This window comes from Mus caroli, unplaced genomic scaffold (genome assembly GCF_978045245.1).
Source record: "Mus caroli unplaced genomic scaffold, Mus_caroli_1 scaffold_12, whole genome shotgun sequence".
NCBI classification, from domain to species: Eukaryota; Metazoa; Chordata; class Mammalia; order Rodentia; family Muridae; genus Mus; species Mus caroli.
The window spans coordinates 65,526,219-65,548,843 of NW_028227267.1; the positions used below are offsets into that span (position 1 = coordinate 65,526,219).

Consider the following 22,625-nt stretch of genomic DNA (forward strand, 5'->3'; position numbering starts at 1 on the left):
CCTATCAATCTTAATCCCATATGGGACAGGTATCTGGAGGCAGAAGATTTGGGTTCAGTTCCCAGCACCCACATAATGGCTTACAACCATCCCTTGTAACTCCAGTCCACTGACACACTTTCCTGACCTCTGCCAGTAAGTACACGGCATACATACACATGCGTGCAGGCAAAATACTCATACATATAAACTCAGAAGATCTAAATAAATGCAATCCCCATGGATTTAGAGACCTTACACTGAACACAAGTCTAGAACTGAGACAACTGGATTCATGTGCTTCCTTCAGTGGGTATCTTGTGTGTGTGCCCTGTGTATACCCAGCTGGAAAGGCAGCTTCTGAGAAGGCTCCTCTGGAATGTCCCACTCACAAGCTAACGTGTGCAGCCTATAGCAGGCACTTGTAAAAGTACAATGTGCTTTTATTCTAGGCTATAAAATAGAGGCTGTGAAAGATAATCAAAGATGAACCAAAACCATTGAAAGTACATATTTATATCTTGCCGCAGCTAAGATTGATCCAATACAAGTCTCCTCGACAAAGACATGTTAACCGAACTTTCTTTAGGAATTCCATCTGGTGCAACAGATGCAGAAACAGAAAGGATGAGGGGCAGGGTTGGTTTGGGGGAGTTTCCTGACTGAGCTGTAAAAGATGAGGTGCTTGACTTCAGCATTAATGAAAATCAGATACCACCTTGTGGCCAGAAGTAGAAATTCAGGATTGAGTGGGGAAGCAAATATAAAACTGCATTCCATAAGCGACATGTTCTAACCAGCCCAGTGAGAACAGTGTATAGCCACATTAAAACCTCAAAGATGGGCCACACCATTTGTCTGCCATGGGGTGAAGTAGATGTGGGAGAGTTGCTCTCTTCGCTTACTACCTGCTGCAGTCTGGAGAGCTAGCCCCGGGATCATGAGAGCAGGAGAATTGGCTCTGTCCCTCATCAGCTGCAGCACTTGGGCGAGCAGGCCCTGCACCTCACCTGGGCAGCACAGCGGAGCTGGCCCTGCTGGTGGGAGGGTGAGCAGCCTGAGGGCACAGGAGAGGGAGAGCTGTTCCTGCCCTTTGCTGGCTGCAGCATTGGATAAGCTAGGATGGGCAGTGCTGGAGAGCTTGCCCTGGTTACATGGGTGTGGGAGCTAGTGGTCTGATCAACTCTCCTACACCCCTGGCCCAGATCCAGGGCTGTGATTCCCAACATCTACCTCATCTATTAATTGCTGGAGTGAATGAAAGGGCCTATCCTGCAGATCCAAAGCTACAGGATCTCCATGACACGGGGCAACAACAGGATATCTGAGAGGAGTGCCTATATCAGTACAGGGATCCATCCAGTATTAATGCTGTAGCAGAAGCCAGAAGCCTTGAACCAGACCAGTGACTCACTGCAATGGACATTTGCAAGTGAAGAAGAGTGGACAAGAGGGTACACTGTAGAACACACTGTGACACACTACAGCTTCCACAACAAGATTTTTATCGTTTTTAATTTGTTTCTTAATTTTCTTTTGTGGGTAGGCTGCAAGGGCAGAGGACATACATAAAATCATGGATGGGTGCATGATGTGAAACTCACAAGGAATCAATAAAAAGTTAAAAGGAAAAAAAAACAAATATGCCTCTGCTCTGCTATGTACAATGCACACATTTCTGAGCCCCCCTCCCCCAACTCTTCTCTGCAGAATGGATCATCTCTTCCACTGATATCTGTGTGGGTTTACTCATGACAAACACTCGGAGGGAATGCTCATCTGTGAAAATGATGACACTACATAGGTTTCCATGAAAATTAGGACCACACAAGCCTCTTCTGGTCAGAAAAGCACCGGAGTAGCTAGGGCGCAGGGTCGGCTGACACCCGCCAGCTACCCATGACCCCCGCCGCAGGATTTTGGGACTGCTGGTGAGTGGAACACAGCTTCTGCTCCAGTCCAATCACGCGGGACCTGACACTGCTCTGGTTGGGGAGAGAGAAATCCGGCCTACATAGGGCCACAAGCCTCTTCCGGTCAGAAAAGCACCGGGGCAGCTGGGGCGCAGGGTTGGCTGACACTCGCCAGCTACCCACAACACCCGCCACAGGATCTTAAGACTTCTGGTGAGTGGAACACAGCTTCTGCTCCAATCCAATTGCACGCGGGACCAGAGACTGCATTAGTTAGGGAAGCAGAAAACCGGCCTGAGTAGGACCACAGGCCTCTTCCGGCTGGACCAGCATCGGGGTACTGCCAGCTACCCACGACCCCCGCCACAGGATTTTGAGACTGCTGGTGAGTGGAACACAGCTTCTGCTCCAATCTTTAAACAGTGACAACGACAACAACTAACCCCAGAGATTACCAGATGGCGAAAGGTAAACGTAATAATCTTACTAACAGAAACCAAGACCACTCACCATCATTAGAATCCAGCACTCCCACGTCGCCCAGTCCAGGGCACCCCAACACACCGGAAAAGCTAGACACGGATCTAAAAGCATATCTCCTGATGATGGTAGAGGACTTCAAGAAGGACTTTAATAACACACTTAAAGAAATACAAAGGAACACTGGTAAACAGGTAGAAGACAATAAAGAGGAAACACAAAAATCCCTTAAAGAATTGCAGGAGAACACTGCTAAAGAGTTACAAATCCTTAAAGAAAAACAGGATAACCTAATCAAAGAGTAGAAGTCCTTAATGAAAAACAGGAAAACACATCCAAACAGATGATGGAAATGAACAAAACCATACTAGACCTAAAAAGGGAAGTAGACACAATAAAGAAAACCCAAAATGAGGCAACACTGGAGATAGAAACCCTAGGAAAGAAATCTGGAACCATAGATACGAGCATCAGCAACAGAATACAAGAGATGGAAGAGAGAATCTCAGGTGCAGAAGATTCCATAGAGAACATCGGCACAACAATCAAGGAAAATGTAAAATGCAAAAAGATCCTAACTCAAAACATCCAAGAAATACAGGACACAATGAGAAGACCAAACCTACGGATAATAGGAGTGGATGAGAATGAAGATTTTCAACTCAAAGGACCAGCAAACATCTTCAACAAAATTATAGAAGAAAACTTCCCAAATCTAAAGAAAGAGATGCCCATGAACATATAAGAAGCCTACAGAACTCCAAATAGACTGGACCAGAAAAGAAATACCTCCCGACACATAATAATCAGAACAACAAATGCTCTAAATAAAGATAGAATACTAAAAGCAGTAAGAGAAAAAGGCCAAGTAACATATAAAGGCAAGCCTATCAGAATTACACCAGATTTTTCACCAGAGACTATGAAAGCCAGAAGATCCTGGACGGATGTTATACAGACACTAAAAGAACACAAACTCCAGCCCAGGCTACTATACCCAGCCAAACTCTCAATTAACATAGATGGAGAAACCAAAGTATTCCACGACAAAACCAAATTCACACATTATCTCTCCATGAATCCAGCCCTTCAAAGGATAATAACAGAAAAAAAACAATACAAGGACAGGAACCACGCCCTAGAAACAACAAGAAGGTAATCCCTCAACAAACCTAAAAGAAGACAGCCACAAGAACAGAATGCCAACATTAACAACAAAAATAACAGGAAACAACAATTACTTTTCCTTAATATCTCTTAATATCAATGGACTCAACTCCCCGATAAAAAGACATAGACTAACAAACTGGCTACACAAACAAGACCCAACATTTTGCTGCTTACAGGAAACTCATCTCAGAGAAAAAGATAGACACTACCTCAGAATGAAAGGCTGGAAAACAATTTTCCAAGCAAATGGTATGAAGAAACAAGCTGGAGTAGCCATTCTAATATCTGATAAGATTGACTTCCAACCCAAAGTCATTAAAAAAGACAGGGAGGGACACTTCATACTCATCAAAGGTAAAATCCTCCAAGAGGAACTATCAATCCTGAATATCTATGCTCCAAATACAAAGGCAGCCACATTCATTAAAGAAACATTAGTAAATCTCAAAGCACACATTGCACCTCATACAATAATAGTGGGAGACTTCAACACACGACTTTCACCAATGGACAGATCGTGGAAACAGAAACTAAACAGGGACACAGTGAAACTAACAGAAGTTATGAATCAAATGGATCTGGCAGATATCTACAGAACATTCTATCCTAAAACAAAAGGATATACCTTCTTCTCAGCACCTCATGGTACCTTCTCCAAAATTGACCACATAATTGGTCACAAAACAGGCCTCAACAGATACAAAAATATTGAAATTGTCCCATGCATCCTATCAGATCACCATGGACTAAGGCTGATCTTCAATAACAAAATAAATAATAGAAAGCCAACCTTCACGTGGAAACTGAACAACACTCTTCTCAATGATACCTTGGTCAAGGAAGGAATAAAGAAAGAAATTAAGGACTTTTTAGAGTTCAATGAAAATGAAGCCACAACATACCCAAACTTATGGGACGCAATGAAAGCATTTCTAAGAGGAAAACTCATAGCTCTGAGTGCCTCCAAAAGGAAACTAGAGAGAGCACACATTAGCAGCTTGACAACATACCTAAAAGCACTAGAACAAAAGGAAGCAAATTCACCCAAGAGGAGTAGACAGCAGGAAATAATCAAACTCAAGGGCGAAATCAACCAAGTGGAAACAAGAAAAACTATTCAAAGAATCAACCAATCAAGGAGCTGGTTCTTTGAGAAAATCAACAAGATAGATAAACCCTTAGCCAGACTCACTAGAGGGCACAGGGAAAGCATCCTAATTAACAAAATCAGAAATGAAAAAGGAGGCATAACAACAGATCCTGAAGACATCCAAAACACCATCAGATCCTTCTACCAAAGGCTATACTCAACAAAACTGGAGAACCTGGATGAAATGGAGAAGTTCCTAGACAGATACCAGGTACCAAAGTTGAATCAAGATCAGGTTAATGATCTAAACAGCCCTATATCCCCCAAAGAAATAGAAGCAGTCATTAATAGTCTCCCAACTAAAAAAAGCCCAGGACCAGATGGGTTTAGTGCAGAGTTCTATCAGACCTTCAAAGAAGATCTAATCCCAGTTCTTCACAAACTATTCCACAAAATAGAAACAGAAGGTACTCTACCCAACTCATTCTATGAAGCCACAATTACTCTGATACCTAAACCACAAAAAGACCCAACAAAGATAGAAAACTTCAGACCAATATCCCTTATGAATATTGATGCAAAAATCCTCAATAAAGTTCTTGCTAACCGAATCCAAGAACACATCAAAACAATCATCCATCCTGACCAAGTAGGTTTCATCCCAGGGATGCAGGGATGGTTCAATATACGGAAATCCATCAACGTAATCCAGTATATAAACAAACTCAAAGACAAAAACCACATGGTCATCTCCTTAGATGCGGAAAAAGCATTTGACAAGATCCAAGACCCATTCATGATAAAAGTCTTGGAAAGATCAGGAATTCAAGGCCCATACCTAAACATGATAAAAGCAATCTACAGCAAACCAGTAGCCAACATCAAAGTAAATGGTGAGAAGCTTGAAGCAATCCCTCTAAAATCAGGGACTAGACAAGGCTGTCCACTTTCTCCATACCTATTCAACATTGTACTTGAAGTCCTAGCCAGAGCAATTCGACAACAAAAGGAGATCAAAGGGATACAAATTGGAAAAGATGAAGTCAAAATATCACTCTTTGCAGATGATATGATAGTATATATAAGTGACCCTAAAAATTCCACCAGAGAACTCCTAAACCTGATAAACAGCTTCGGTGAAGTAGCTGGATATAAAATTAACTCAAACAAATCAATGGCCTTTCTCTACACAAAGAATAAACAGGCTGAGAAAGAAATTAGGGAAACAACACCCTTCTCAATAGTCACAAATAATATAAAATATCTTGGCGTGACTCTAACTAAGGAAGTGAAAGATCTGTATAATAAAAACTTCAAGTCTCTGAAGAAAGAAATTATAGAAGATCTCAGAAGATGGAAAGATCTCCCATGCTCATGGATTGGCAGGATCAACATTGTAAAAATGGCTATCTTGCCAAAAGCAATCTACAGATTCAATGCAATCCCCATCAAAATTCCAAATCAATTCTTCAACGAATTAGAAAGTACAATCTGCAAATTCATCTGGAATAACAAAAAACCTAGGATAGCAAAAACTCTTCTCAAGGATAAAAGAACCTCTGGTGGAATCACCATGCCGGACCTAAAGCTTTACTACAGAGCAATTGTGATAAAAACTGCATGGTACTGGTATAGTGACAGACAAATAGACCAATGGAATAGAATTGAAGACCCAGAAATGAACCCACACACCTACGGTCACTTGATCTTCGACAAGGGAGCTAAAAGCATCCAGTGGAAGAAAGACAGCATTTTCAACAAATGGTGCTGGCACAACTGGTTGTTAACATGTAGAAGAATGCAAATCGATCCATTCCTATCTCCTTGTACTAAGGTCAAGTCTAAGTGGATCAAGGAACTTCACATAAAACCAGAGACACTGAAACTTATAGAGGAGAAAGTGGGGAAAAGCCTTGAAGATATGAGCACAGGGGAAAAATTCCTGAATAGAACAGTAATGGCTTGTGCTGTAAGATCGAGAATTGACAAGTGGGACCTCATGAAACTACAAAGCTTCTGCAAGGCTAAAGACACCATCAATAAGACAAAAAAAAAAAAAAAAAAAAAAAACACCAACAGATTGGGAAAGGATCTTCACCTATCCTAAATCAGATAAGGGACTAATATCCAATATATATAAAGAACTCAAGAAGGTGGACTCCAGAAAGTCAAATAAACCCATTAAAAAATGGGGCTCAGAACTGAACAAAGAATTCTCACCTGAGGAATACCGAATGGCAGAGAAGCACCTGAAAAAATGTTCAACATCCTTAATCATCAGGGAAATGCAAATCAAAACAACCCTGAGATTCCACCTCACACCAGTCAGAATGGCTAAGATCAAAAATTCAGGTGACAGCAGATGCTGGCGAGGATGTGGAGAAAGAGGAACACTCCTCCATTGTTGGTAGGATTGCAAGCTTGTACAACCACTCTGGAAATCAGTCTGGCGGTTCCTCAGAAAATTGGACATAGTACTACCGGAGGATCCAGCAATACCTCTCCTGGGCATATATCCAGAAGATGTCCCAACCGGTAAAAAGGACACATGCTCCACTATGTTCATAGCAGCCCTATTTATAATAGCCAGAAGCTGGAAAGAACCCAGATGTCCCTCAACAGAGGAATGGATACAGAAATTATGGTACATTTACACAATGGAGTACTACTCAGCTATTAAAAAGAATGAATTTATGAAATTCCTAGCCAAATGGATGGACCTGGAGGGCATCATCTTGAGTGAAGTAACACAATCACAAAAGAACTCACACAATATGTATTCACTGATAAGTGGATATTAGCCCAATACTTAGGATACCCAAGATATAAGATACAATTTGCTAAACGCATGAAACTCAAGAAGAATGAAGACCAAAGTGTGGACACTGTGCCCCTTCTTAGAATTGGGAACAAAACACCCAGGGAAGGAGTTACAGAGACAAAGTTTGTAGCTGTGATGAAAGGATGGACCATTTAGAGACTGCCGTATCCAGGGATCCATCCCATAATCAGCTTCTAAACGCTGACACCATCGCATACACTAGCAAGATTTTGCTGAAAGGACCCAAATATAGCTGTCTCTTGTGAGACGATGCCGGGGCCTAGCAAACACAGGAGTGGATGTTCACAGTCAGCTATTGGATGTATCACAGGGCTCCCAATGGAGAAGCTAGAGAAAGTACCCAAGGAGCTAAAGGGATCTGCAACCCTATTGTTGGAACAACATGATGTACTAAACAGAACCCCGGAGCTCTTGTCTCTAGCTGCATATGTATCGAAAGATGGCCTAGTCGGCCATCACTGGAAAGAGAGGCCCATTGGACTTGCAAACTTTATATGCCCCAATATAGGGGAATGCCAGGGCCAAAAGAATGGGAATGGGTGGGTAGGGAAGTGGGGGGCGCTATGGGGGACTTTTGGCATAGCATTGGAAATGTAATTGAGGAAAATATGTAATAAAAATATTAAAAATTTAAAAATAAAGAAAAGAAAATTAGGACCAACATGATTTCAGTGAGCAACATCCCAGAGCTAAAGGAACAGCTCTCATCCAACAAGCTCGGAATAACTCGGGACATTTTAATGGGAAAGGAATTCATGTTTGGAATGTTATACAAGTTCAGCAGGGTATGCTGGTGAATCCTTTGCATTTTATAAATCGTCATATTAGTAGATTTTATTTTCATGAGCAATTCTGGCCAAAGAATCACTTCTGGTCAATTAAAAAAAAACGTTTTAAAAATAAGTATATGGGGCTGGAGAGATGGCTCAGTTGCTAAGAGCATTTGTTCTCACAAAGACCCAGATTCCTTTTCCAGCATCCACTTGGTGGCTTACAAACATCCAAAACTCCAGTTCTAGGGAGCCTAACTTTCTCTTCTAATTTCTTAGGATACCAGGCACACAAGTGGTGTACGTACATACATACAGGCAGAAAAAAAAAACTCTCAAACACATAAAGTGAATATATCTAAATTTTAGTCAACATATATGTTAGATACCATCATGATATTTTTGAACAAAGTGTGTGTTGTGGTTCTCCCCACCCTATTTCCTCGCCCTTCCTCCATCCCTTTTCTGTTCTTGTGGCCTCCCCATCCCACCCAGAACATGTGGGACATGAATATGAAGTAATATTGAAATAATCATTCCCACAGTCATATGTATTCCTCTCAGATCAAAAGCTTTTCAACACAGGTGGTGATTCACACCTGTAACCCCAGCACTCAGGAATCAGAGGCAGGAGGATTATGAGTTGGGGGCCAGCCTGGGCTACATAAATGAAAAGCGTGTTTGGGGCATGATTTCAGCCCAGATTATACACTGGTGCAATCAAGGGGAGGGCGGGGCCACTGCAATACTTCATGAAGCAGTCATGGTCAAAGCATAGCATATATATGCTTGACTGTCGGCCCAGGCTAAAAGCGTCCTCCAGGGGAAATCTCATTCTCTTGAGACGTGGGCAAGTTCAAATCTCAGAGATCTCTCTTGGCTCTGTGGCATGTAAATGTGAAGCCAAGGACAAGAGTGTGACTGCTATGGACCATCCAAGGACCCTGGGTCCAAGAACAGCAGTGGCTCAGCATGGAGATACCAGAACGTCTCCAAGTAGCTGTTCCTGTTTAATGCCTGGGTCTCAGCCCCTCTGCTGCCACCTGCTGGTCCTTTCAGTAAGGCCCTCCTTCCTTTCCGTGGGGTGTTTTTCACCTACCACTGAGCCCCACCTCCCAAAGCCTGTGAACTTTGTTCAGCAACCCAGTCCCTGACACTCAGTTCCAGTCTTCTTTGCCTGCCTCTTAGGCATCCTTCTAGGAAATTCATTACATCACCAAACTCCTGAGGACGCTCGCCAACCCCACTCGCCCTGAGACTTCTGTGCCATGGGTTTCTCCAATGACAGCCTCACCCCATAACTTGGTACTTAAGAGTCAAACTTCTTGCAAAGGCAGTGTTACGGGTTGAACGTGAAATGTCTCCAACAAACGAGGGCTTTAAGTGCTTGATCTTCAGCTGGTGGCGTTCTTGGGAGGTTGTTGAATCATTGGGAGACGGAGTCTACCTGTAAGCAGGGGGTAGGGATGGCGCCAAGGGTTCTGCCTGCTCTCTCTCTCTCTCTCTCTCTCTCTCTCTCTCTCTCTCTCTCTCTCTCTCTCTCTCTCTCTCTCTCTCTCTCTCTTTGGTTTTTCGAGACAGAGTTTCTCTGTATAGTCCTGGCTGTCCTTGAACTCACTTTTTGAACAGGCTGGCCTCGAACTCAGAAATCCACCTGCCTCTGCCTCCCGAGTGCTGAGATTAAAGGCGTGCGCCACCAAGCCCGGCTTGGCTCTCCATTTCTTGTTATTTCTCTCACACACCCTTGCCTACCCTAAGGTGACTGATCACACCTCCCTATAAGGCACAATCTTCCCCTCATTAGTTGTTTTAGCCAGGCATTTTATCACGGTGAAAAGGGAAGAGAAGGGGGGGGGGAGAAGAGGAGGGGGTGGGAGGAGCCTGAGTATGGGGAGGAGAAGCAGGAGGAGGAAACAACCTAGAGGCTAGAAAGATGGTCCTGTAGGTAAGAGTGCATGCTGCTCTTATAGGGGGCCTCAGTGTGGTCTCCAGTGCCCACACTGGGTGGCTCCCAACAGCCTGTGAACTTCAGGGGAATCCAGGGTTCTCTTCTGAACTCCGTGGGCACCTGCACTCATGTGCACATACATACCTGCCCCCCCCAACCCCCAACACATATACAAAATTGTTTTAGAATTAAAAACGGCAGCTTAAATGCTTAGTATAGCTTACTATGGACAAAACCCCAAAGCAGTGTATCTATGGCCCAGGCTTTCCCTTCCCAACCCATACTCAAAGGTCTGCATTTAGCCTTAGACTAGATAGGACACTTGGTAATAATCCTCTATCCCTCTCTCCCATCCCACGCCCCACACACATAGCTAAATCTGCTGGACAGCATTGGGAGAATGGCATCCTCCCGAGGCATCCATCCCACCAAGGGCTCTCCTTAAGCATCAGCATTGAGTTCTTCCTAGCAGAACAGTTACCCACTAAAGGTCACGACAGGAGACCTTAGCTAAGGAGAAAAGAAAACCCTTTTAGGGACTTTTGGAGGCAGGAACTGTGTTCTGCAGGGGGCTCTGAGTAACAGGAGAAAGGCCAGGAGCTAAGAGAGGCAGCACTAACCAAGAACTCTGAGGTGAAACCAGCTTTATCCCTCTCAAAAAAAAAAAAAATCGTATTTCACACCAAAAGGTGTGCTATGGACCAGCCTAGTGTACTGCCAGCTCTCAGGGAGACAAACACCCAGATCTGTAAAAACCACTCGTGTCTGTGGTGAATACTGCCCCACTGGAGCAGATTGCAAATGTCCAGCATAATATTAGTCACTGCATGGAAAGAAACGCAACGTGAACACTGAGGGGCCAGGCCAGACAGAGCAGCTTCAGCCTCCACAAGTTAGGGAGAACCAGTGAATCTAACCAACAGTACACAAAGAGGTTCCATGCTACCTGTAACCTCCATAGCACGGAGCACTGCCATCTTGGGGAAGGGGACTGAAGTGTGTCAATGAGGTGCTAGGAACTAAGCCAGAACCTCTCATATGTGCTAGGCAAGTACTCAGACACTCAGCTTAACCCTAGACCACCTTAAACTTTTAAAAAATAAAAGATTTTAAAATTATTTTCAGTTACGCATATGTGCGGAGGGCTACGTGCACTAGAGTGCAGGCACCCATGGAGACCAGAGGCATCATCAGATTCCCTAAACGAAGTTGCAGATGGGTGTGAACCACCTATGGTGTAGGGGACTGAACCCAGGTCCTCAGTAAGAATGGCGGGTGCTTTGAATGGAGCCAGGTCTCCCATCCACACAACCCGCCCCACTAAACTACTTATGGTGGCTTGACTAATCTCTTTAATCCATGCTGGTCTTGAATTTATCACCTCCTGCCTCCCAGGTAGCTGGCATCACAGGCCTGCGACAACAGGGCTGGCTGGCTTTGTATTCTACTAGACTGCATCCTATGCAGGACATCTCGCGCTTCCTTCCCACAGCTCCACATGACTTCCGCTCACCGCCACTTCCATGTTTGCCAACTGAGGCAGGCAGGCAGACTGGGTTGAATCAGTAGACCCTGAACCCATCCCACACTCCCACACCAAAATGCAGCAGCTACAAGCCACAAGGACATAGAGTAGCTCAGAGTCGGGTACGAGGAGACAAGTCAGACAGTTGCTCCGTGGCACTCTTCGCCCAGCACCTTTGCCCACCTGGCACCTGTGTCCATGGCTGGATTCCAGGCTTAGCCTCCGTTCTAACTTTGTACCTTTTTGGGAGAGACTCGGCAGTCATACTGAGCAGATCTTTGGCCTTGGTTCTGGGAATAGAGTCCAGCGTTCTCAAAGCAAACATTTTCCTTTCAGGCTTCCTCACCTGTACCTCTTGGGAAAGTTCTACTCTCTGGCTTTGGCTGTGATATTTTGAGACTGTGGACTCTGGTCGTCTGAGGCTTTCTCTGTAAGAGGTTCCTGACGGACTCTGCACAGAGGTATGTGCGGGGGCGGGGTGGGGATGGGGTGAGGGAGCCATCCTCCTGATGTTCAATGCAAGCAGGAGGCCTCTAGGCCGTGTGATGTACATGAGCGCCCTCTGCTGGCAAGATGATCTGCTTCCTATTCAGCTAGTTCCCAGCGCATCAAGTCTCCTCTGAACCCATTCTCCGGACCCTTCTGCATCCCCACAAAGACCCCACAATGCTTTCAAGATTGATGCTTTATTTTTCCAGCTCCAGTGTTACAACTGTAGCAGCACAACAGACATCCACACATGTGAACACAATGCTGCTCTCCAGACCCAAAGGCCACAAAGGCAAAAACAATCTTGACCACAGGTACTTTAAGACATTCGGAAAGCAACACTAGGCCACTCTTATCCCACACACTGTGTGACCGCTAACGGCACATTTGTTGTTCATAGACATAATTATCCATAAATAAAGTTAAATAAAACCTTAATGGCATAGCAGTATGTTGGATATATAGCCTTGGGGGTGACACTGGAGGGTGATAGTTGTAAGAAATGAGACAGAGAGAAGGGGGGGGGGGACAGAGGGGAACAGCTCACATAAAAGTAGCCATATTTAATCCAATTCTTTAAAAAGTCATGAATTAAGAGCATCCCATTTTTAAAGATCAATATTTGTCTATAATAAATTAACACTCAACTATTAAATGGTTGACTGTCACATGGCCTGAACACACACACACACACACACAGCTAAAGTATTATCATTGTACACAGGTGGGATGGTCCATCCTTGGATGTCACTCCAAAGATGACAATGACCGAGATAGGTTATGGCTATCCTAAACTGGTCACTGAGCCTTTCCCTATCTTGAAATTTGCAACGTCAAAAATTACAATCAACACACTGGCTATCATGTGCATGACGGTCAAGGACAATTTCAATGTTGGAGCTAAGGGAGGGGGGACTGACTGCCACAGAACTTATGTTGAATGTTTCCCAACTTTTAACAACTTTTTTGCAGACATATCACTCGCTCAACTTTAGGGTGACTGAATTGGATGGGTAGGTTAAAAAGCTATCCTCCTGCAGACCCACCAATCATGAGGAGGTGATAGCCAGGATGGGACCCCTGGACTTTAAGCTCAGAGTCCTGAAGTCCTGGTCCTACCTTATAAGGCCATGACCAAAGGGGCTATCCTAGTATTCGATAACTGTAAAGAAAATCCAAGGGAAAATACTGGTTTTGCAGCAGGATTGGTCAACAATGTATCTAAGCGTGGTATAGGAATAGTTTGGGGTTTGATTTAAATTTGACTTCCCTCTCCATTTATAGAATTTAACTCTACTCAATGCTAGCAGGGTAAGAATAGAAACATTGTCAGTGATAATAGGACACCAGCCAGCCCAGGACACCAGTAAGACAGAAACTGCAGCTAGCCAGGAAGCTCTCCTGGAACACATGGGAGTACTTGAGAGAGGTGGTTCTCTCTGGAAAAAAAAAAAAAGTCAGCTGACAAGCGTGTAATTTCTCACAGCTGCTGGACAAAACCAAAAATCTGCATCTACTGGCACCAAGTGGTACGTGGGTCCAAGATGAAATTCTCCAAGTACAAGCTCAATTTCTTCCCAGGCAGCAGCATGACCATCCATGGGAACTCAAGCCTCCCCAGTGAGGGAGCATGCTAGCTGTGGCTTCCAAATGAGACCAGGGCAATGGACATGAAAACATGAGCATCTTCCCAGCTTACTCGTTGACAACTGGAAGAAGGAAGCTGAGCCCATCCTGTCATCTCCATGAGGATGGGAGACTGGACAACACAGGCTTGTGCTTTCTCTGAGAGGATCTGACTCCACTTCAGAAAACAAAGCGGAGAGGACATAGGTTCTCAAGTGGCACAGGGTGAGACAAGGCTGCTGAGCAGCTCGGGAGGGGGGGAGGATCATGGCAGGCTTCAGTCCCGGCTGGAGGGCTGGCCTCAGTGCAGTAAAGAGGCTCTGATGTTAAAGTCGTGGAGCTGAACAGGGTAGGAGACAGATGAGTACCAGAAATACTCAAAATCCCTAGACTGCATGGGAAATGGGGTCAACAGGAGAGTAATAACAAACCTTATAAACCAGGTTAGCAGAAGTGCCCAAGGAGGAGGTTGCCATGGAGATTAGTCCTAAGACATAGGCAGAATTGTCTCATCGACTGGCTAGGCATACAGTGGCAGTCCCAGTGCTAAGAGCTGACCAGGGAGGCACATGCTCACATCACTCACACAGAAGGTTAAGGCCAGCCATTCTTAGTCTACTGAGACAGCCACAGTGCTGAGGACTGTACAGGGGTGTCTACAGAGGGAGAAAATGCTCCAGGACCCTATTTTTGGTCCTGGAAGTCTTAGAAAAGACAGAAAGGCACGCAGGGTAATTATATTTAAAATTAAAATTAAAAAAAAAAAAGCTCCAAGTGATAGACTATTTTGATTTGTTTTCAACGTACCTTTTTTCCCCATGAAAATAGAAATTCAAAATATAAACTTTATATTTATTATTTTACATTCAAGTTAAACTCCCATGGGAGGGGCGCTACACACAATTTCAGGCCACATAAAGCCATTTGTTACTTTGGTGCCGTTTTCCCCCTTGTTTGTTGTTGTTGTTGTTGTTGTTTGTTTGTTTTACTTCTCATGATGGAAGAATTGAACTCAGGTCCATCATTCCCAACTCTAATATTATTTATAGACACACACAAGCACACACAATTTCAAAAATCTCTATGTAGAAAAATAAAGGATAAACATTATCCACCTATTTCAGACTGGGTAGTGGTACTTTTATGTACATAAACTTTTTCTTTGCTGTGTCACTGTTTGCCTCTGCGGTGTGATCTAAAGATCTAGGGAGAAGGCCACAGTGAGGCAGAAAAGCTACATTCCTCTGGAGGAAGGAGGAGAAAAGCAACTTCCCCCTCTCCCCGAGTTTCTCCTGCCTACCACCACCTCTGACGTCCCCACAGACAGCACGCTGGTCAGTGGAGGCCGGTCCTCCCTCTCTACGGCACCAGGGAACGAAGGGCCTGGCGCAAGCACCCTTCAGGACAAGCCCTGGGTGCGAGAACAAGAGGATGAAGCTGGAACAAAGGATGTCAGAACCACTTCCCACTGCCCCGTTCCTTTAGTACAGAGTTCGATTCTCCAGCTGCCTCTTCGTGAGGATGTACTTAAAGAACTCATAAACAGACCAGGAGATGGCGGTGGAAGGCATCTGGTAGATGACTCGAGCCTGGATGCCTTTGAAGTAGCCGGCAAGGCCGTTGAGCTGGTATACCGTCCGGAAGGCATTGGCCATGCCCGACAGCCGGCCGCTGACGTTGGCCAGGGAGAGTGCCATGTTCTCCTGCGTGTTGAGGAGGGTCTTGCAGACATCCAGTGGGGTGGTGGCAGCTGCGGCCAGCGCCCCGGCCAGGCCTCCTGAGATGATGTGAGACTGTGGGTTGTAGTCCCGGCGAGGGTTGACTTGCTCCTGCAGAAACTCATAGGTGATGAAGTGAATTGACTGGAAGGGGATGTTCATGGTCAGCTGTGTGGTGTAACTCCTGTAGAAGGCCCCCAACCCCTCGGTCCGCCACACTGTCCGGATACAACTGAAGGCTGACCGGTGCTGGGAGTTGTACATCTGTAAGCGCTGTTTCACCACTGTCAGGTGGGAGATGAGCAACCAACCAGCAGACAGGTGGATGGTTTGGCCCCATCCCAGACGGGAGTGAGAAGGGAAGCCAACCGATAGAGAGAAACAAGCATGTTAGAATACACACCAGTGACAGGTACCAAGACAGCACACATATAGCCCCAGCTAAGAGGCCACGGAAGGCCAGCTCCAGGTAGCCCACCTCAACTTTGTGACTCTGCACCAGGAAAGTAGGTACTTCTAAACAATTTCCTGTCTGAAGCTGGAATGAGGGAAGATCCCCAAATCAAGCGGTCACTTCAGGCTCGATTAGCTAGCCTGATTTCCAAGGTCCTAGCCTTCCATATACTCCCCCAAAATACTTCCCTCTCCCTGATCTGTCCTTGTCCCTGGCAGGGTGGCACATGTCATTAATTCCAGCCCTTAGGAGGCACAAATAGGTGGATCTCTATAAGCTCAGGGACAGCCTGGTCTACCCAGGGAGTTCCAGGCCAGCCAAGACTACATGGTGAGATCCTGTGTCAAAACAAAACATGGACCTACAAGAGTATCCCTGATTTCTCAATTTTAATGCCTATCACATGTACCCCTGGGACAACACTAAATTACATCTGCCCAATTGGGTGATGTCTCCTAGAGGAGACCTTGGCTTTAACACAAAATGATCCAATGGTTCATAGGACCAGAGAAAACAAAGTGTATTCCCTAGCATTTCAATGGTACCTACACACTGCCAAGATGCTCGATCTTTAAATAAGGGCCTAATTGAGTCAAGAGTCATGCCAAGGGGGTTGGGGGCTGGAGAGACGGGTGATTCCATGTTTAAAGCACTTGCTGCTCTTCCAGAGGTCCTGGATTTGACTCCCAGCATCCATAAAGAGACTCACAACTGTCTGTAACTCCAGTTTCAGGGGATCCCATATACCCTCTTCTGGCTTCTGTGGGTACCAGGTACACATAAATGCATGCCAACAAAACACCCATCCACATAAAAAAATTTTTTAAAATATAAACACCAGGTGGGGTAGCATTTACATAATTATAAAATTCTAAAAATCTAGAGGCTGAGTCAGGGGATAGAGATTTCAAGGCTAGCCTGGGTTACATAACACCACCTTGTTTGCTTTTGGTTTTTGTTTTTTAGGAAAAAAAAACTGTTTAAATAAAGAAACTCTTTGTTTACTTAACATTGACTGAGTGACTGTCATTGTCAGCTCCCTGTATGAATAGATTTTTTAAAAAGGAATCCTAGTCGGTCCCTCTATACCACGCTTCTTTATCCACAGATTTAACTAACTGTGTATGAAAATAACCAGAAAAGAAAACAGTCTGTACAGAACATAAGCAGATATTTTCCTTAGCGTTATTCTCTAAGGGAGGTCATACAGCATCTGCCTACACTGTACTGAACCCTAGGAGTAAGGCAGGGATGATTTTAGCCTGCATGAGGATGCCAAGTGGGTTATAAATACTGCCTTATTTTATAAGAGGACCCCCAAAACTCAAAAAAGGTAACCCCCTTCAAAATGGCCACATTAATTTTAGAAGTAAAGAGGGCTAATAATTCTATATATTCACTGTTTCTAGGAAATTGCCACCATCTCACAAATTAAGAAAAAAAATGAGGCTGGGTGTGCCTATAACCCCAGTACTCAGGAGGCTGAGGCAGGAAGGTTCAGAGTCTGGGCCAGCCTGAGCCTCAGAGAGAGTTCCAGGGCATCCTGAGTTTCATGGTGCGACTCTATATTGATGGGCCTGAAAAAGGCAACCCACAGTGAATGAGATGGGAATAGTTCCCTCTAGATTTGTTTGTGACTAGAGACAATTAACAGGGTCAGATGTATATATTTGGTGTGCACACCCCCTGAACACACAAGTTGCACAGTAGTGATAAGCATGCAAAGCAATCCCCTGCAGCAAGGCCTGGGCCTGAAGATTCTTTTCTAACTCCTCCTAGGATGCTACAGGTAGGCAGAGAGCTCTGCTTAGCGGTTGGTTTCCACAACAGGATGTTCCTAGAGCCCCAATGCTCGCTGGCTTTCTGGAGACACCCCAGTAATGTGTGAGAAATGAAGTCTTCCCGCGGGCTCCAGGGAAGCCAGTCCTTGCCCACTTTCCTCACCCACCCACCCCACCACCACCACCACCACCACCCCGCTCCTCTGGCCTCTCTACCTATCCCCCACGGTCCCTCCCTAGAGCCACGGATCATTACCTTCTGCTGGATTCATTACTGCATCGTGGAGTAGGGTGGCCATACTCCCAGCTACCCCTGCAAAACAAACTCCAGAAAATTACCCGCTGTCACCTGGTGCTCTGGGAAATTCCATGAACTTAAGTCAGATAAACTCTGGACTTAGCTTTCTAAGGCTCAAAGCTGCCTAGCAGCTCAGCCAAGGTGAGCAAATTTTAAAATCCCAAAGTGGTGGCAGAAACGCTGAACAGCAATAGGGAGAGCAGCTATCCGGAGCACCGTTGCGTCTAAACCTCAGAGACTCCTTTTGTTTGTAAATCAACCTTGGGAAAAGTTAGAGCTCAGAAACCACACCTCAGGCATTTCCCACTGCCTAGAATTTTATTCCCTTGTCCCAAGCCTTTGGGTACAGATAGGTCTCTGTGCCCTTAAGCTAAGGCTACTGAACAGGATACAATCATGCACAAGGCTAGCTGCCTTAGCTGAAGTCTAAGCATACTTAGGACCAGCCTTGTGAGTGAAGAAGTTCATCTGAAGTCTCCTTTAGCCTGGCTTTGAAAGCCTGAATTGGCCCTGGAATTTCTGCTTCTGGCTTCCCAGTACCTTCCACAGCAATGCAGGTGTCTGTTAATTATAACAGGTGGAAAGAGGGAGGGATAAGGGGCAGACTACAGGCCACCTCTCAGGAAGGCACCTCTTAATTAGTGCACACATAGACACACACACAATTATTCCCAGAAAGGTGACAGACACCACAGCATTTACACCAATGCAGCAGTGACAGCACTGGGCAGACCCTGGTGTAGGGATGGGTTTTGTCAAGTCCCCTAGCCTCCTCCTTAAAGGAGCCAAACCATTATATAAGGTAGTTTGGGTGATGTGAGGGTCTGTTACCACCATCTCAGAAGCATGGGGGCATGGCTCTTGGTGACCAAAGGAATAAATTCAAAGAATGGTCACCAACTGAAAAGGCAAAGGACTTCAGCAAAGCACCCGGGTATGCTTGGGTCTAAGGGTGGCTGACAGAAGGGAAACCGTTTTTATTGTGGGTCGAATAAAAAGCAAAGGGGAGAGTTGATCACATCCACTTCTCCATTCCTCAGAGTAAATTTTGTCAAAATAAACATTATTTTAAGTTGCTTTGCTATCCACGGTCTTCTCCCACCCACTGAAAAGCCTGTTAAACTCCCAGCCCATCAACTCCTGCCACAAATGCCCCATTCCGGTCCACCCGCCCTCCCTAGATCAACCACAGGAAACTAGTTCAGCCCTGGCTTGCAGAAAGATGCGACTCAGACACACGGAGGACGCTGTGGGGGGGTCAAAGGCCCGAGTCTCCGGCAGCTTAAAGTGGGGATGGCCTTCCACAGTGGCTCGGAGTCCTCTGTCAGCATAAAACGTCTTGACCTTTCAAAGCTTAGTTAGATCCTGGCGCTGGAGATACCTGCTGTACCAGTTTTTAAATAGTCTCAAAGAAGCTGTCCTTTTCTGTGTATTTTTGGTTTGCATCCAGTATTCAAAAGATATTTTTTCCTATGACTGATCATTAATTGTTTCGAGTGTTTTCTTAAAAGAAAAAAAAAGCCACACAATAATAAATACCAAATACCAAAACACATCTACCACCAGCTTCCCCCAGAGAAAGAGGGATTGAATTAAAAAAAAAATGCGTGCGTTCACGTGACCGCATTCACGTGACCCTAGAGTTCTCTGTTTGCCGAGGATGAAGGCTGCTGGGTCCCAGGGAGGAAGCCCCAGGGAGAAGAGCTTCCCAGCTCCAGACAAACGCTTTCAAAATACCATTAGCTAGATGGCTGTTTCCTTGGTGGCTGAAAACGTCATTTAAAGTCCTTTTCATGTTTTCATAGCAGGCAAAATACATGGCGTGCGCGGGCCCTGCACCCATCATCATCACGTTCAGGCCCCGCAGAGGCCTCCAGAAGCCTTCAGTGTGCATGATCCTTTTGAGGGCGCCATAGATGCTTGTATACCGGGCTTTGGGATCTGGATTCAAACTCTGCATCCGTGTCTGCGGGAGACAGAAAATATGTATGAATATAGGGGAGTTAATACATACGATAAGAGGGAAGGAACAACCCAGAGAACAGAAGGAAAACAAGTTGGTGAGAAAAATTAAAAAAAAAAAAAAATGGATGGCCTCCTCCATCAGTCTCCACCACAGCTCCGCATTTGCAAAGCCTCACAGCTTGTAGAAAAGATGGACAAATATTGAGTGAGATCCCTGCTGTGTCCTGCCATGGATAAGCAGTGTAGGCCTCAGGTAGAGCCTTTGGCTACCCTAGGCCTTGGGATCTTCAATGAAATCACGCATTTATTACGAGCAAGCGTTGAAACATGTCTTCAAAACCCCTCCTTAACCTTGTACTCTTGGCCCCAAGTCTCTGGGGAAGAGCTGATCCTGGAGTCCCCACTAAGGATACCAAGATTCATGACCATTTAACTTTCTATAAAATGCTAGAGCACTTGTGACCCATGCGCATGTCTCCAGATGATATCTGATGTAACAAAGGGGTTGTGGAAAGGCCTTGGGATGTGGCTCCATTGGCAGAACGTTTGCCTATCATGAACAAAGCCCTGGGGTGGAGCCCCAGGACCACATACAGGACCCAGGCACCATTGGGCATCTCTGCAGTCTCAGCACTCGGGATGCAGAAGGAAAGGGGATCAGAAGTTCAAGGCGAGGCTATATGAGATCCTGTTTCAAAGAACAAAACTAACCAACCAAACAACCAATGAAAAACAAAAACAAAAACCCTTCTGTGATCACCGAAAGAAGTGCTATAGGAAGTTCTTAGAGCACACTATTCAGGACCAATGAATGGCAAGCTCTAACAGTCTGCACTGGTTTAATACAGGCGCGCATCTTTCTGTATTTATTTTATTTTATGTGCATTGGTAGAACTGTCAGATCCCCTGGAACTGGAGTCACAGATGGTTGTGACCTACCTGCCATGTAGGTGCTAGGAATTGAACCCAGGTCCTCGCTACCCAGGTATAAAAAGCACTTAAGGAGATTGGAGAGTTAATGTCATACTTCAACGGCTGGGCTGAGGAACCCAAAGACCTGATCAGACATCAGTGTACTCTAGATGATTCCCTAATATTTGTTTTGTTTTGTTTTGTTTACATCAGGTTAACATTTAAAGTCAGTTGCCCCTGACTAAAGCCGGTCACTTGTGTGGTGTTGGTAGCAGTCCAGCCTGCTGGCCTGCCACCCAGGCTACCAATGGACAGTCCCTGCAGTGATGTGAGCCAGTCTGGGGGGAGGGGGGGAGGAAGGGAGGGACGGAGAGAGAGAGAGAGAGAGAGAGAGAGAGAGAGAGAGAAAGGGAGAGAGGGAGTTAGTTAATTCTGGGTACACGCATTCACACCCTTCTTGGCCTTTTCCCCTGGAGAGTCTTGCTTATCATTAGGACACGCTTGAGACACCTGCCAAATGGTGGACTTATGTTCCTTCTTCCTCCCCAAACTACCTCCCCCAGCCCAGAGGAGGGGATCTTCAACCTCTAGAGGCAGAAGCCTTTAATTCCCAAGCAAAACCATATATAACCCCTAATTTATACATTGGAGATGAAGCAAAGGGCCCTGGGTTCCACTGTGGTATTTCCCTCTACTCCCCAAAACAAAGGACCACCTCCCACCCCCACCGTACCCCTATCCCTCACTCCAGGACTGATGGCAAGCTCTAACAGTCCATACTTGTTTAATACAGGTGCACATTTTTCTGTACTTATTTTATACAGAAACAGTAAAAAAAACAAACAAACAAACAAAACAAACAAACAAACAAAAAACAGTAGCCTCAATTAGGAGCTGTTTCCAGAATGTTCTGGCCACTAAAACTGCAGAGAATATAAGCATACTCTTGCCGACCAACGACAGAAATATCAGTCACCACTGACCTTTGCCACAATTATCAGTTCCTCAAAAAAAAAAAGAAATAAGTGCATCTTTAATGCTTAGTTGGAAAAGGAAGAAGGAAGGAAGAAAAGAAGAAAGAAAAGGCAGGCCTAACTGCACAGAACTGTAATCGCAGCTCCTCCAGGGGCTAGGAAATGAAGATCCAAAGTTCAAGGCCATCTATCTGGAACTATATAGTGAGTTCAAGAAGCTAGGCAGCTTAGCAAGACCCTGTCTAGAACTAAAGAGAAAGAAGCTGTGGCTATAGATCCGTGGGAGAGCACCCACCCAGCATGCAGTAGATTCAGCCCCTAGCACCACAGAAAAACAGGTAGGAAGGATGCCTCTCTGTGTCCCCGATTAAAGAGACAAGTTATGATGGGTGGGGGTTATGGAGGTGGGGGTGGGAATGGGATGGGGTGTTGACACCCAGGAAGGGGCTTCCCCTTCTAAGTGGAATGGGGGAGGACTTACATGAGGGGGTACTGGGAGGAGGGCTAATACTGAGTTATTGAGTTGTAAAGTGAACAGATACATTTAACAACAACAACACAGCCAAGTTAAATGCAGTCTTGTCAGAAGTTCTCCTTTCCCTCCCACAGGCTGAGGGAAGCGTCTCTGGCCCATCCTAAGGAGGCTGTAGCCTCTGGAAACCCCTGAGAATGGACAGTGCATGGTTTATAT

General features: G+C 45.3%; 1 protein-coding gene across 2 annotated transcripts in view; it reads right to left on the reverse strand.

The window, feature by feature from the left end:
- Positions 1–12,387: 12,387 nt before the first annotated feature.
- The window catches only part of Slc25a37 (solute carrier family 25 member 37), a 43,610-nt gene continuing 33,372 nt past the window's right edge, over positions 12,388–22,625 (reverse strand). The window contains exons 2-4 of one of the 2 annotated variants that reach the window (XM_021182559.3): positions 19,821–20,049; positions 18,042–18,098; positions 12,388–15,834 (exon numbers count right to left, since the gene is read on the reverse strand). In XM_021182559.3, the coding sequence (XP_021038218.1) occupies positions 15,314–15,834; positions 18,042–18,098; positions 19,821–20,049 (807 nt within the window). In that variant the 3' untranslated portion in view covers positions 12,388–15,313. Of the gene's footprint in view, positions 15,835–18,041; positions 18,099–19,322; positions 19,705–19,820; positions 20,050–22,625 lie in introns of those variants that run through there. The other variant, XM_029469111.2, reaches the window with a different exon arrangement.